Source organism: Balaenoptera borealis, assembly GCF_965194805.1.
Source record: "Balaenoptera borealis genome assembly, chromosome: 19".
NCBI lineage: Eukaryota > Metazoa > Chordata > Mammalia > Artiodactyla > Balaenopteridae > Balaenoptera > Balaenoptera borealis.
This window is the reverse complement of record NC_138878.1, coordinates 34,711,057-34,726,979: the sequence shown is the minus strand read 5'-3', so window position 1 is coordinate 34,726,979 and position 15,923 is coordinate 34,711,057. Positions and strand designations below refer to the sequence as shown.

Genomic DNA, 15,923 nt, shown 5'->3' with positions numbered 1-15,923 from the left:
GGATACCTAAATAAAACCTATATACATGCTGCCTAATTCAGATCCACACACACACAAGGTGACTGAAGGTGAGGGGGAAAAGGTATTCCACACAAATGGAAATGAAAAGAAAGCTGGAGTAGAAATACTTATATCAGAAAAATAGACTTTAAAACAAAGACTGTAACAAGAGACAAAGAAAGACATTACATGGGATCAAGGGATCAATCCAACAAGAAGATATAAAAATTGTAGACATATATGCACGCAACATAGGAGCACCTAAATACATAAAGCAAATATTAACAAACATAAAAGGGAAAATTGACAGTAACACAATAACATTAGGGGACTTCAACACTCCACCTACAACAATGTACAGATCATACAGACAGAAAATCAACAAGGAAACACTGGCCTTAAATAATACATTACACCAGAGAGAATTAATAGGTATACATACAGAACATTTCATTCAAAAGCAGTAGAACACATTCTTCTGAAGTGCATATAGAACAGTTCTCTAGGATTGATCACATGCTAGGTCTCAAAACAAGTCCAAATAAATTTAGAAGATTGAAGTCATATCAAGCATCTTTTCTGACCACAAGTTATGAGACTAGATATCAACTACAAGAAAAACACTGCAAAAAACACAAACCCTTGGAGGCTAAACAATATGCTACTAAACAACCAATGGACCACTGAAGAAATCAGAGAGGAAATAAAAAATATCTGGAAACAAATGAAAATGAAATGATCCGAAATGTATGGTACACAGCAAAAGCAGTTCTAAGAAGGAAGTTTATAACAATAAAAGCCTACCTCAGGAAACAAGAAAAATCACAAATAACCTAACCTTACACCCAGAGGAACTAGAAAAAGAAGAACAAACAAACCCAAAGTTAGTAAAGGGAAAGAAATAATAAAGATCAGAACAGAAAAAAAGATCAGTGAAACTAAAAGCTGGTTCTTTGAAAAGGTAAACAAATTGATAAACCTTGAGCCAAACTCATCAAGAAAAAAAGGGGGCCCAAATAAATAAAATCAGAAATGAAAAAGGAGAAGTTACAACTGATAACACAGAAATACAAACAATCATAAGAGACTACTATGAGCAAATATCCACCAATAAAATGGACAACCTAGAAGAAATTGACAAATTCTTAGAAATGTTTAATCTCCCAAGACTGAATCAGGAAGAAACAGACAATATGAACAGACCGGTTGCCAGTAATGAAATTGAATCAGTAATCAAAAAACTCCCAACAAACAAAAGTCCAGGACCAGATGACCTCACAGGTGAATTCTACCAAACATTTGAAGAAGAGTTAACAACTATCTCAATCTTTTCTAAAAAATTGAAGAGGGAGGAATGCTTTATGAGGCCAGGATCACCTTGATACCAAAACAAGACAAACACCATAAAAAAAGAAAATTATAGATCCATATTACTAATGAATATAGATGCAAAAATCCTCAACAACATATTAGTAAACTGAATTCAACAATACATTAAAAGGCTCATACACCATGATCAAGTGGGATTTAATCTCAGGGATGCAAGTGTGGTTCAATATCCACATATCAATCAATGTGATACACCACATTAACAAATTTAAAAATAAAAATCATATGATCATCTCAATGGATACAGAAAAAGCTTTTGACAAAATTCAACATTCATTTATGATAAAAACTTTCCAAAAAAAAAAAAAAAAACTTTCCACAAAGTGAGGAAACATACCTCAATATAATAAAGGCCATATGTGAAAAGCCCACAGCTAACATCATACTCAATGGCGTAAAACTGAAAGCATTTCCAGTAGCATCAGGAACAAGACAAGGATGCCCACTCTTGCCGCTTTTATTCATTATAGCCTTGGAAGTCCTAGCTACAGTAATCAGACCAGAAAAAGAGATAAAAGGAATCCAAACTGGAAAGGAAGAAGTCAAACTGTCACTTTGCAGATGACATGATACTATATACAGAGACTCCTAAAGATGCCACTAAGAAACTGTTAGAACTCATCGATGAATTTAGTAAAGTTGCAGGATACAAAATTAATATACAGAAATCTGTTGCACATCTATGCACTAACTACAAACTATCGGAAAGTGAAATTAAGAAAACAATCCCATTCACAATTACTTCAAAAAGAATAAAATACCTAGGAATAAATCTAACCAAGGAGCTAAAAGACCTGTACTCAGAAAACTACAAGACATTAATGAAAGAAATGAAAGATAACACAACCTGCAACCTGCTTTTTTTCTTTGATTTACAATATTCACATAGATTGACGTGTGGACTTAGTTCATTCATTTTTACTGGTGAATAGTAACATATATGGAATCATAACACTACACTATACTAATATAAGATGTTAATAAGAGGGGGAACCCTCTGTACTATTTCTGCAATTTTCCTGTAAATATAATACTGTTTTTAAAAATAAAGTTTATTTTTAAAAAATGAATTAGAAAGATACACACCGATTTCAAGATGATGGTTACCTCTGGGAGGTAAAGGAATGAGATCAAGAGGTCATGCAGGGATTATCCCATGACACTGTGATATTTAATCATGTATTTAAGAATATAAACCCTGGGACTGGGCTGTCTGTACTCAGCATCACAGAGTAACACAGATCCCCTGTGCTACCCAAGTTCTGCGGAAGGACAGATCAGGACAGTCTGGGAAGAGGATGGGTTTAGGGAGGACTTCTAATGGGAAGTGAGGCTAGAGCTGGGTGGTTAGAAGCAGAGGAGAGGAGAGAAGGAGAGTTTGAAGGAAAGCCCAGGTGGGACGTTCTGCTGAGATTGGGTGCGTGGTGTGGGCGTAGTGAGACTCTTAAGGGAACCACGTGCATGAGGCTTGGGCAAGAGTCAAGAGCGACAAGGCTGGGAACAGCAGTGAAGGGCTTTAGATCTGCTCCTGCTTATGTGGACAGCAGACTGCTGACCCCTGCACAGGCCCAACCCTGGGCCAATGTCCCCCAGGAGCCTTTCCCACCAGACTTCGATTGTCTGTTTACCAGAAAGCCCTTCGCAGCTTCCTTAACCAAAGCACCATGCTCTCCTGGCTTCTCGGGCTTTGCTGCAGGAAGACAGTGGGGGGAGGGGCGGGGGACTGATAGCTGCTGCAGGGACGCTCCGACTGAGAAAAGTAAAGAAATTGGCCTCTCACCCTTGGATGGCTCATTGGCTCCCTGAGTATACGCAATCCACCTCTGGCCAGAGAAGCTGGAGGAGGGAAATCGGCTCACAGGCACAGCCTTGGATGCAGCGTCTCTCGGGATGCTCTTGTACGCGGAGAATCCCCATCCTCCCTGTTACAGCCACAGCATGGGTCATGAACAGCCGCGCTGTGGGCCCAGACACCTGCCCACAGCTTCCCACGGCCTCTGGGCCACTCCTCTGCCTGCAGTGCCCTAAGGGCTGCACAGAAGTTTAGAGTGAGCAAAGCAGAGGTAGGGAAGCCGATTAGCTGATGAAGAAAGAGCTCACTACAAGTTCTGAAACTATTTTGGGGAGAGAGGATCACAGAATCCGAGAATTTTAAAAATTCAAGAAGACATCAGACATGACAAACTCAGTGTCTTGAGTGAGAATTTCCTTCTGGCCAACCAGACTGTGATTCAACAAGCTTGGCAACAGACCCTTGTCATTCTTTTCAAGACAGACTTCATGCAGTATTTCTGCGAACAATGGATAACCTGAATCTGGTCACGAGGACATATCAGACACATCCAAAGGGACATTCTACAAAACCAAAACCACTGGCTGTGCTTTTCGAAACTGTTAGCAACATGAAAGACATAGAAAGGCAAAGAGACATTCTAGGATAAAGGCAACTCAAGAGACATGACAGCTAAAAGCAATATGCAGTCTTGTATTAAATCCTGGACCAGGAAAAATGTTAGGATGTTATTGGGACAATTGAAATTTGAAGATGGACTGTAGGTTATGTAAGATTATTATGTCAGGGCTTCCCTGATGGCGCAGTGGTTGAGAATCTGCCTGCCAATGCAGGGGGACACGGGTTCGAGCCCTGATCCGGGAAGATCCCACATGCCACGGAGCAACTGGGCCTGTGAGCCACAATTACTGAGCCTGCGCATCTGGAGCCTGTGCTCCGCAAGAAGAGAGGCCGTGATAGTGAGAGGCCCGCGCACCGCGATGAAGAGTGGCCCCCGCTTGCCACAACTAGAGAAAGCCCTCGGGCAGAAACGAAGACCCAACACAGCCATAAATAAATAAAAATAAATTAAAAAAAAATTATTATATCAGAGTAAAATTTCCTGATGTTGATAATTGTACAACTTTATAATTGATAATTTAGATAATTATGATTATGTTAAGAGAACATCCTTATTCTTAGGAAATACATACTGAAGTATTTAGAGGTAATGGAGCAAAATGTCTGCAATTTACTCTCAAATTTTTCAGAAAAATAATAATTATGCATAGAGAGAGAATGTTAAAGCAAATGTGGCAAAATGTTAATTTGCAAATCAGAGTGAAGAGTAGTTAGGATTTCTTAGCATCATTCTTATTACTTTTCACACATTTGAAATCATTTCAAAATAAAAAGTTAAAGCTTTTTTAAAGAAATAGCCCTACAGGGGATGAATTGTTTTCCTTCTGTGGAACTGAAAGCGATTTGCCTGCCACAGTTGCTCTGCTCTCAGGGTCCATGCAGATCACATTAATGCCCTCTTTATGTGCCCTCACGTATGTGAAGACAATAGCCGTGCCCCTCTGCTCGCCCCTAGCAACCCATTTGCGATTCCTCTCTTGTCCAGGCTAAACGTCCCCAGGGCTTCCGATCCTGACCCTCCTTCTGAGAGGGTGGGCCTCCCCATCCGTGGAGAACCCTCCTATGACTTCTATTATTGTCCTCACTTCTCTAATGGCAAAGAGGCCTGGCAGCGAGCTGTCATCAGCTTGTCTTAAGGGGTCTGGACTCCAAGGTGCCAAACGCAGGACACCAGGCCTCCCTGGCTGGGTTTGGGTAATCAGAGTGCGTGGGAAATTAGGGCTGGGAGGTAACCTCCTTGAGCACTGCACAGGGAATGCAGAGTTATGATTACCTAAGACCACTTGGAAACACTGCAGCTGGAATGGCACTTTGCTAAATTTGGCAGCCCCAGGGGGAAAACGAGACTTTTTAAATCAGGAAGTCTGCTTTGGCTAATGTCTCTATCCCCGTCTGTTGTGCCATCCTCTGCCAGGAGTGAGGAGCTGCCTGGAGCAAGAAATCTGCTTGCTGGCAGTCATGGGGTGGGGGTGGGTTGGGTGGGGGGCGTTGATGAGAGCTGGAAAAAGCGATGACCTCACAGGTCAGGGCGCCTGCAACCATCGTGACTCTGTTCCTGGCTTGCCATTTTCCAACCAGAGCATCTGAGAGATGGCAGGAGATGGAAAAGGGTTCCTGGTGTATCCCTCTGCTTGCTGGTGGGGTATTCCTAACCTGACTTCAATAGACCAGAAGAGGCAGAAGCAGGAAGTTCCATTTTAGAGCAGAGGACACAAACTCACATATCATGGACTGCATACAACTTGCAAGTCCGTTTTATTTGGTCTGCACAGTTTTTTAAATTTTTTGAACTTGTGGAAAACATTTAAAAATTAGAAGATAATCTCATTAAGAGAAAAAAGACCTCTGTCTTTTGTCAAAAAATGAGGAGCTCTGTATGCTCATGAGCTATAGTCAGCTGACGCAGAGCAGCATCTATCCTTTCTTGGCAGGGCACACGTGCTTTAGTTTGCCACAGTCCCCACCACTCCTTAATGTCTCCCTGTCTCTGGGGTCTGGGTGACTTATCATTTATCATCACATTTGCACTGACATTCTCCTTACAGTGCATTCATTTTTCTCTATCCTTGTCTCTCTCCAAAGATGGAAGACAAAAGGTACCTTGAGGGCATTTCAAGAAGAAACATTTTCCACACCTACCCACTTTGCTCCATTATGATCCATTTCTGCCTCTCTAACCCAGAAAATTAACAATTAACGATATCTTGTTTGAGAATTGGATTCTCAGTTTCCCTTGGTGCCCCTATTGGAAATCCTTCCTTAGGACTCCCCTGTATCAGTCAAATGCAGATACACTTTTAATCATAAAATCCTTCCCAGATATGAGATTATGGCCCCTGTCCCTCTCTTAACAACTCTATTCTTAATTTAAAGCCATCAAAATTACCAATGTCTGATGGTCTCATGACCTCCCCTGCAAATCCCACAGCCCCTTCCTCCAGCCCCTGACTATCTTTCAGCTCAGAGGAGAAGATCTGGGAAGCTTTCCTCAGCCCCTTCCCCTCTGCTCTCCTGTCTGTCCAGTCCAGCTGTCCCTAGTACCCACGGGCTCAGCCAGACCCAGGGCTGGTGTTGGAGAGGGAGGATGCAGGGGAAGAGAGGGCAGGAGGAAACACGGGCAGGTGAGAGCACACATGGCCTGGGGTGCAGGAAGGGGAGGGGCTTTGCTCAAGTCCTCTCATCCCCAGATGGCCCTAAAAGGTCACCTGTGATGGGGTCTCCAGGTGAGGGCGTCCGCTCAGTTACAGAGACGCTCTGACAAGATTGAAGAAAGATGAGAATTCCCATACACCTGTGTGAACCACACAAAGGGTACCATGAATTCAAGGTTTTTTAAAAAATAAACGCTGTGATTAAATTGCGAACAGTACCGTGTGTGTGTGTGTGTGTGTGTGTGTGTGTGTGTGTGTGTGTTAAAGGGCTTCAGTTATTCTTGTAGGCTTTTGTGTATCAGATTTGGAGATCCTGTCTTGGCATTTCTACTCTTTTTTTTTTTAGCAACACCAGGGGACTGCCAAATGGCAGTATCCCAGGCCGCCCCTGTGCTCTGGGGGCCCCAGGTCTCTGCTCCCTCCCACATGGGCAGCCATGTTTGACACGGTGTTTCCCATCACAGCCTGTCCCCAGGATGAGGGACAAGGGCCCCCAACACTAACTGGGGGCTGATCGCTATAGAGAGGAGCTCCACCTGGGCAGGCAACGCTGTCGTCCTGAGGACAGGAAGGAGAGGAGGCGGGGTCAGAAGTCACGGGGCTCAGAGGGTGGACCCTGCTGTTGCCTGGGTCTCCTTCTCTCCACAGACCTCAGGTAGGGCTTCCCGTCCCTTCTGCCTGGAGCCCCCCCTCTCCAACTGCCCCATTCAACCGCTGCTCCCACTACACTTGTGGTGGGAAACCTGGGGGACCAACATTCCCTCTGCCCACATTAGAGGGCACTGCCCCCTCCCAGGACGGGCCTGTGACACGGTCCCACTCCTTTGGTGACAGTCCAAGCTCATGGGATGTGCTTACACAGCCACCCCCTCCCCAGCCCATCACATCACTGCTTGATATAAGAGGAGAAAATCCTCCCCCAGCTCCCATTCTACAGATGAGGAGGCCGAAGAACAGAGGGCTTTCCATGACTGGCTTGGGGCAAGGCTCAGACCAGTAGACAAGTCTCCTGACTCTCAGAAGGCAAGCATTCCTCCCTCTGTGTTCCTGCAAAGGTGAAGCGACTCTGAGGTCAAAGGATGGAGGGAATCCAATCCTCAAAACAGAGAAAATTTCATTCATTCATTCCCCATTTATTTAACCAAAAATAAAACGCAATTTGAGCTTAATTCTTCTTCCTGAATTAAATGAAAGGTAAGTCTGGGACTGGCACTCTTGCATATAAAATGTTCCTGTTTATCTCACTTCATGCTTGCAAACTCTGGGACACAGGTCTTTTCCCATTTCTTGAGTCCTCGTGACTGGCCTCAGTGCCTTGCTCAGAACACGTGCCAAGCCCAGAGGTGGCTCAAGGATTCCACAGTAGCCAGTGAATGGTTGGGAGGGAGCCACATCTCTAAATCCAGAAATAACAAATCTTGATTCATTTTTAAGAATTATTTACACACCTTAGAAGACCTTCTTCATCTGACTCACATGGATTTTATGACAAATTTCGCTGTAGTATTTCAAGCCTGCCAAGGCCTCTTCCTACTCTTGTCCTGGTCAATTCCCCCTCCTGCTGGCTGACTTCTCCATGTCCTGGGGGTGTAATTCACAGAGGAGGCACAGACAGAGAGAACAGACTTGAGGTTGCCAAGGTGGGTGTGGGGTGGGAGGGATGGATTGGGAGTGTGGGATTAGCAGATGCAAACAGTTGTATGTAGGTTGGACAAACAGCAAGGTCCTACTGCAGAGCACAGAGAACTATATTTGATAATCTGTCATAAACCATAATGGAAAAGAATATGAAAAAGAATGTAGGTATATATATATATATATATATAACTGAATCACTTTGCTATACAGCAGAAATTAACACAACATTGTAAATCAATTACACTTCAATAAAATAAATTTTAAAAAATTCACAGAGGAGGCTGCCCTCACTCTTCATGCCTGAGAGGGAGGTGGGAAATGGGAAGGGTCTGTAGACGGGTGCCGTATAGGAAAACCTTCCTGAGGAAGCTTCCCTGGCCTCAGGGTGGGCTGGGCCCCCAGAGGCTTTCTCTATGCGAGTCTAAGGGGTCTTGTTTTACTTGCTCCATTCCTTCCTCCGTAAATGCAAATCACAGCTAATAATATCACTTGACATTTGTAGGGCCCTTTGTGTATCAAGAACTTCTGCATCCTTTTATCATTCGAGCTTCACAACAACCCCAGGAGGTCTCAGAAACACAGCACAGACTCACGTTCACAATTTCCAAACAGATTCAAATGCTGTAGGGTATACGGAAGATCAATGGGCTGCTTTTGTCCACGTCCCCCGAAGGTCTGGCAGAGGTGGATTTCTACCAAGACAGTTTTGCGTACTACATCAAGAAGATCATTTGGCCTATTGAGCAGCAGACTGTGGCATGGAATGATGGAGAAGGCTTGTGCAGTCTCCACCCGAGGGAAACTCCACCTTAGGAAAAGGATAGACAATCTCCTGTCCAAGTGGTGCGTACACTCATGGAAGGTGGGGGAGTAATAATATATAAATATTATTTATATAAAATAAATAATAATTTTATTATTTCTAATAAAAATATTAGAAATCCTTTCTAAATTTGTCCTCATCCTTATAAAAATTCTATTTTTTGTGTGTACAGATATGTTAGTCCAGTGACATACACATATATGGGGCACATCATTGTAAACAAATATACATGCCTGTATTAGGAGTCTGTGATGCTGTGCTTGGTGCAAGGTTTCAGGACGACTCCTCTGGAGGATCTTCCGGTTCTGAGGTGGTGTGAGGCCTTTATTCCAAACTCAGTCTCTGAAATCCTCCCTATTCCTGCCCTTCAGCAGTAAAGCATAAAAGGCACGAACTCAATCAACCTCAAAAAATTGTTTAATAATTTTTTAAAAACATATATGTGTGTATGAGAGAGAGAGAGAGAGAGGGAAGAAGGAAGGAAGGAAGGAAAGAAGGGGGGGAGAAATAATGGAGAAAGGGATAGAGACATAGAGAGACACAGAAACAGAGACAGACAGACAGAGAGACCTGGCTCGAATACCCCAGGAAGCACACAGAGATCTGCAAGTGGAGTTGCACAGAATCAACAGCATATAGCAGTTAAGAATAGGAACTTTGGAATCAGATCTGAGCTCAAAGTCTCTAAATTTCAATTCCTCCAACTACAAAATGAGAATACTAACTTCCAAACACTGTAAATTAATTGGGGATTAGATAATGTAGGTGCTTAACACAGTGTCTTAAACATAGTAAACACTCAATAAAATGTAGCTATTATTTGTGAATAATAATTTTTTAATTAGCAGGATCTTACAGGAAATAAGAATGCCACCTCCTGGGCTGCTGTTGGAAGGACACAAAATATCTGCTAAAGGAAGGGGTTTGGGATTCTCAGTTTTGTGTTTTTGCCTATGAACTATGGAGAGAGATACAGGGGGAAGAGCAAACAAAGTGGATGTCAAATGATTTTGGAATCTGATTTGGAATTTGAATGGGCTTTTAAAACAGGAAGTTGAAGAAACATAAATGAGTGAACCAGAAATGCATGCATATAGCAATTAGAGAGCAAACCTCTAGGAAAGCACAAAACAGGTCCTTGGACAGAAATCCTGTGTTCTGGCTCAGCTCTACCACTTAGAGCTTAAAGATCTGAGCACATCTTTAGAGAGATGAGCCTGAGAATACCAAGTTGCCCCACATGCAGAAAACATGACCCTCCATTCTCAAGACCAGGAAAACTATGCTTCTTGTGAACAACCACATTTTTTTCTTTAAATGGTTGGGTCATGAAGATCTGGTAACACATCTTACTCCCTTCTTCGTGCTAACTGTTAAGGAACTCGGAGTGAAAACTCTTAGCCCTCTCTAGCAATGGTGCACAATCTTATGGTGTGCATTTTGTGTGAACTGATATTTGTGGACCTGCCCTGTAAGCTCTAAATCATGAATCAGGCAAAAGCCCAGAACCATGAAGTATGTTGATGGGTGTAGGGAGAAGGGGTGGGGAACATCCCAGTGAATGCCGAGTGGGACTGGGACTTATCCTATTGGAAGAGAAGCTTCTGGATCAGTCACCTGTTGCTGGAGCACAGCACAGATGGCAAAGCATCCAGGACCCAAGGACTGGCCGGGGAACATCGTTATTAAGTCAGAAAATTATACTCCTCTTTGCTGTAATGAGAATTGGTTCTGCCCTGGTACTGCTCAGAGCTGCTGCAATGATGGCAGGAACTGAAGAAGGGTCAGCTAGGCAGCAGCACTAGAGTTTGTGTGAATGGGTCACCCTCTGCTCTGAGCAGACTGTGCCCAACCATGGTATTGGGTGAGACCCTTCTCCCCAGCCCTTGCTGCTCTCCTGTGCCTTCTTTTCCTCCTTATTTTAGATTCGAGTCCCAAGCCAGCCTGCTAAAAGCCAATGGTATAGTTGTGGGCAAGAAACCTTCTCTGTCTTGGACTCAGTTTCCCTCTGTAAAATCAAGCATGGAACTAGATGAGGGTTCTTAACCCCTTTTGTGCCATGGATCTCTTTGGCATTCTAGTGCCCTCAGAATAGTGTTTCTAATGTATAAAATAAAGTACATAGGAGTGCAGTGAAAAGCAATTACACTGAAACATGGTCATCAAACTACGTGTAAAAAGTCAAAATCAGATATTGTCATATATATGCTTCTATACTGATGCATTAAATAACAAGATCTAGCAGTAGGTCGAATAACTACTATAATTTCAAAGCAGTGATGCATATAAATGATATTTTGAGGCATCTGAAACAATGCAAATGAGATTTGAGAATACTGGTGATTTCTGTTGAGGACAAAGTCACAGGTAGTGTTGATACTATTATAGTTTGTTGCCTCCTTCATAATGAATGGAAATTTCTGCTGGTAAAATTTCAATTATTAAAAATAAAGACATCATTTTTTTCCCATCCAAATTCATGACTCCCCTGAATCTAGCTAAGGAGTCCATGGACCACAGGCTAAGAACATCTGAATTGACAATCTCTGAAGTTGCTTCTGACTCTGAAATAGTTGGATTCCACAGAGTTGGATAGAATAGGACACTTAAGATAATGGGGGTGAAATGTTACTATCTTAACAGCTGGCACCTATTGTAGGGTGGAAACTGATTTTTGTTTAGAGAACTGCCTTGACCTGTCTCTTGAGGTAAGCTATGAGACCCTGATGACTTGCTTGGGAGGAAAAGGCATCAACAGCAAGAACTCAACTGCTCTGTGTAGCACATGCCAGGGATTGGGAGGTGGAAGCAGAAAGAACTCAGAGGGTGCTGGTGAGCAGCATGGAGGAGACTGGGATAGAAACTCCCCTGTGGCCCAACCTTCATTGAAGTCATCTACACGTACAAAGGAAATAAGGGAAAGTGCTGAGTTCTCCTTCTGAGTCAATGTGATGTAGAAAAGGAGAGTCTGTATGGTCCAGTGAGTTGCTCCAGAGGTCTGAACCAAAAGAGGTCATAAAAATAAAAGTGTCCCAGAAATGCACAGAAACTCTGGGGAACACATGAGAATGAGGGTTTGAACCTTTGCAGTCTAGAGCATACGGGACAGAGTGATCTTGCTGAACCCCGGGTTCTAAGAGTGTGGTGCTGGGTCTAGCATCAGCAACGTCTGGGAACTTGTTAGAAAGGCAAATTTTCAAGGCCCACCCCAGACCTCCTGAATCAGAAAGTATGCGGGGGTAGGGGACCTGGCAAGCTGTGTTTAGCCCTGCAGGCAATTCTGATGCTCATTCAAGTCTAAGAACCCCTGCCATTGGCATTATTACGTTCACCATTGCATCCCAGAGTCATATACCCCTTAGAAGTTATCTAGTCCGATTTCCCACGACTAAAGAATCCCTGTGGTCACTCAGTCGCGCGGGAACCCTCTCCGAGCCTGGGGATATCAACAGTGCCCCTCGCCCTACACAGGGGAGAGCTGTCCAAGTCAGAAAAGGCTTCCGACCAGGGGGAGCTCCCTAGCCAGACATTTCTGATGAAAGAATGTTCATGCCCCTTGGCCTGGGGCTGCCCTCTGGAGCTGCTTCTAGAAGAAGCCCTGCAGGAAAGTGAAGACGGCCTCTTCCTTCCTGGTCCCTCTCACACCATGGCTCAGGACCCCTAGTGGTCGTCCTTTGAAGAGCCTCCATTTAATAGTGTTTCTCTTAAAACAGTGTCCAGAGCTGGAGACAGAGGGCAGGGCAGGGCCAGGGCCAGCAGGACGACTGTCTCCTTTGATCTGTACGTCTGCCTGCTGTCACTGCACAGCATCGCATAGCTCGTGTTGAAGTCTGCCCGCAGCACTCAACCAGGAGGGGGGCTAGGCCCTGAGGACAGATGGAGCCTTTAGAACCCCTGGACACTAAAAATACTCCCCCAGCCCCACAGGGATGTAATTGACAACACAAATAATAGCAAACCATTAAGTAAATATACAGAAGTAGAGCTACAGTCTCTCATTACAATTATTTTTATGTTATTTTTGAAATATCAAATATCAATTTTTTAAAATTTTATTATAACATAGTTCAGATGCCCAAAAATATATAAAGAATTAAAGAAAACAAACTCATATAGTCACCACTCAACTTAAGGAATAAAATATTTCCAATACTGTTGAAAAAACCCAATATACTATTTTTCAAATAATTCTACTTTATTGCTGCTTGGAGCGAATGGTTCTCAAGTTTTGCTGCACACTAGATCCACCTACAGCTTTAAAAATCCCAATGGTCTCTACCCCAAACCAACGAAATCAAAGCACCTAGGAGTGGACATCAATCAGGGTGTTTTAAACACTGTGGGAGACTCCAGCGTGCTGCCAAGACTGAGAATTCCCTCCCCCACCCCAAGGGAGGTTGCTGGGGGGGAAGGTGGGATGAGGCCCTGAAGCCCGAGTGGAAATGGGCTCTAGTTCTTGTCCTCTAAGGCAGCGGTCCCCCAACTTTTTGGCACCAGGGACCAGTTTCGTGGAAGACAATTTTTCCATGGACGGGGGAGGGGGGATGTGGGGGGCAGGGAGATGGTTCAGGCGTTAATGCACGCGATGCGGAGCGGCAGATGAAGCTTCTCGCTGGTCCCCCTGCTCACCTCCTGCCGTGTGGCCCGGTTCCTAATAGGCCATGGACCGGTACCGGTCCCCGGCCCGGGGGTTGGGGACCCCCTACTCTAAGGGATTCTCAGTGGATCTACTGGGTTGACCAAAAAGTTCATTCGGTTGTTCCATCACACCTTACTGAAAACCCCGGACGAACTTTTTGGCCAACCCGATAGATCTGGAACCGGCAGGGCATCCCCACATTTTTGGCAAGAGTCTGCCATCTGCTGGCCAACTGAAGGAAAGCAGGCAGCTAACTTAGGCCTCAGGAAAGACACTGTGGTCAAGTATCCGGCACTGAGTGTGCAGAGCACTTTCTCACACAGGACACAGACATCTGCCCCAAGGCAGCTCTGGGAGGGGGCAGGGCAGGGCGTGTAGAGTGACCTTCAACTTGCAGATGAGCGGCTCTGCAACCCTGCAGAGTTGAGCCAGGCTGGGAGCAGGAGGGGCCCCTCTTCATGGCCCAATTAGGATAATGCAGGGACAAAGGGGAAGGGTATCAACCAAACAAAAGGATTCTTAAGAGAGAGAAGACATTTAGCCGGGAAACACCCTAGGAAGAGAAGCGGGTGCTGCCTAAGAACCAGGAAGGGCACAGAGGTGATGCACACGTGTCACTAGCTCCAGGTCCAGTGATTGCATCAGCCCTGTCTTAGTTCATTCCCACAGGGGTTTGTTTGCTGTTCTCTCTGCCTGGGACAGTCTTCCTTGCCCTAATCCCCTTCATCTGAACAAATGTTTGTTGATTTTTCAGGTCTCAGTAAACCACAACCTCACTTCCACCAGGAAGCCTGCTCTGACTGCCACCATCTCCTGCGCCCTGTCCTTGCCTCCTGTCACGTGGTTCTGGAACCTCCTGTTTACTTGTTTACTACTTACTCTCTGGAGGGCAAATTCCATGACGGCTGGAACCTCATGGCATTACATCCCCAGCACCCACCACAGTGCAACAGAAATACTTGTTTATGGAATTGATTTTTCTTATGGCAAAATCAGACACTAATCTGAAAACAAAAGGAAAGTGCTTTGAAACATACTCTGCCTGAACAATGAGGCCTCCCTAGAAGTAAATTGAAAATACTTAACCTTTTCTATTTATATATATATAACAACTTGGGGTAGGGGGGCAACAAATAATCTTATTTCCAGTTGGCATATGTTATAAATTAACTCTTTATTTCACCCATCTATGCAGCAGTTAGTAAACAAACATATGGTAGACAGCTACTGTTTTGGGCCTACCCAGCACCCATTTCCATTCTTCCTTAACGTAGTGAGAACACCCCAATTTTATTTTTGGGAAACAACCTTCTCCATTCTCTATGTGATTCATTCAGGGCAGCTGACTCCATCCCCAGGCCCAGGTGTGAGAGTGTGACTCGGGCCTGGCCCATCGCTGTATTCCAGCAGCCTAGCACGTGACTGGTTCAGGGACTAGTACATGACCCAAGTTGGCCCAGTGAGATTTAGCCCTGGAGCTTTTGCTGGAATCCCTGGAGAAAGAAGATCGGGAGTACTGAGCTGGTGGGACGTGAGCCTAGACCTGCTGGCAGCCATACTGCCACCATGAGGAGAGAAGCCCAGAGAGTGAAGCCAAGCAAAGAAAAGTAGAACTGAGAGAAGAAAGGCAGAGTCTGCAAGGCAGACATCATTTTGATACTGGCACTCAACCCAGAACTTTTGCTGGAACTTTCCATTACATGAGCTAATAAAGTCCCTTTTACCAGAAAGCTTAAGAGTGTTTCTGTTCCCTGTAGCTGAATGAGTACCAGCTAACAGAGAAAGCAGAACTGAGAATGTGACTTTTTCTTTTATCTTTTTACAACGCCAGTTTATCATTTGCAAAACTTTTAACACCGATCAGAAAACTATTATTAATAAGCTTTACCATTATTACGAGGTTCCTCAATGTATCAGTTAAAAAGAGACACATGATCACTTGACCCCACGGTCTTCAGTGGTGCAGGGGTTCTCAGGTTTGGGGAGCCACAAGGTGCCCTATTCTAGGCTTTGCTCCCTCAGTGTCCTTTTCCCTCCCATCACCAGCACCCCAAGCACGTTCCAGCCCTGCTTTCCAGAGAAGCAGCTGTCTCTGCCAAGGAGGTCGCAGGCTGCAGCCTCCCAGCCGGCTCCCGTGCACCGCGATGGGTTCGGCTACCCGCCTTCACTGCTGTCTCCCTTCTCCTGAGCTCAGCGAAGAACTGGCTGTCGCCAGCAGGGCTGCGAACATGGACCCAGGCTTCTTCTGCAGGACCTCAGGCCTGTCAAACTCCACCACCTGGGAGGCAGAGAGAGGAGGGGAGGGGGTGGGGGCACAGCTGAGCTCGGTCCTGAGGGACCTGAAGACCTCCTGTGGTGCCGGCCTGGGCG

General features: G+C 44.8%; 1 protein-coding gene across 1 annotated transcript in view; it reads right to left on the bottom strand.

Moving 5' to 3' along the window:
• Positions 1 to 7,192: 7,192 nt before the first annotated feature.
• Positions 7,193 to 15,923, bottom strand: part of ABCC11 (ATP binding cassette subfamily C member 11) — a 66,401-nt gene continuing 57,670 nt past the window's right edge. Inside the window, 1 exon segment of the mRNA XM_082370229.1 lies at positions 7,193 to 15,831. Within this exon segment, the coding sequence (XP_082226355.1) occupies positions 15,718 to 15,831 (114 nt within the window). The 3' untranslated portion in view covers positions 7,193 to 15,717.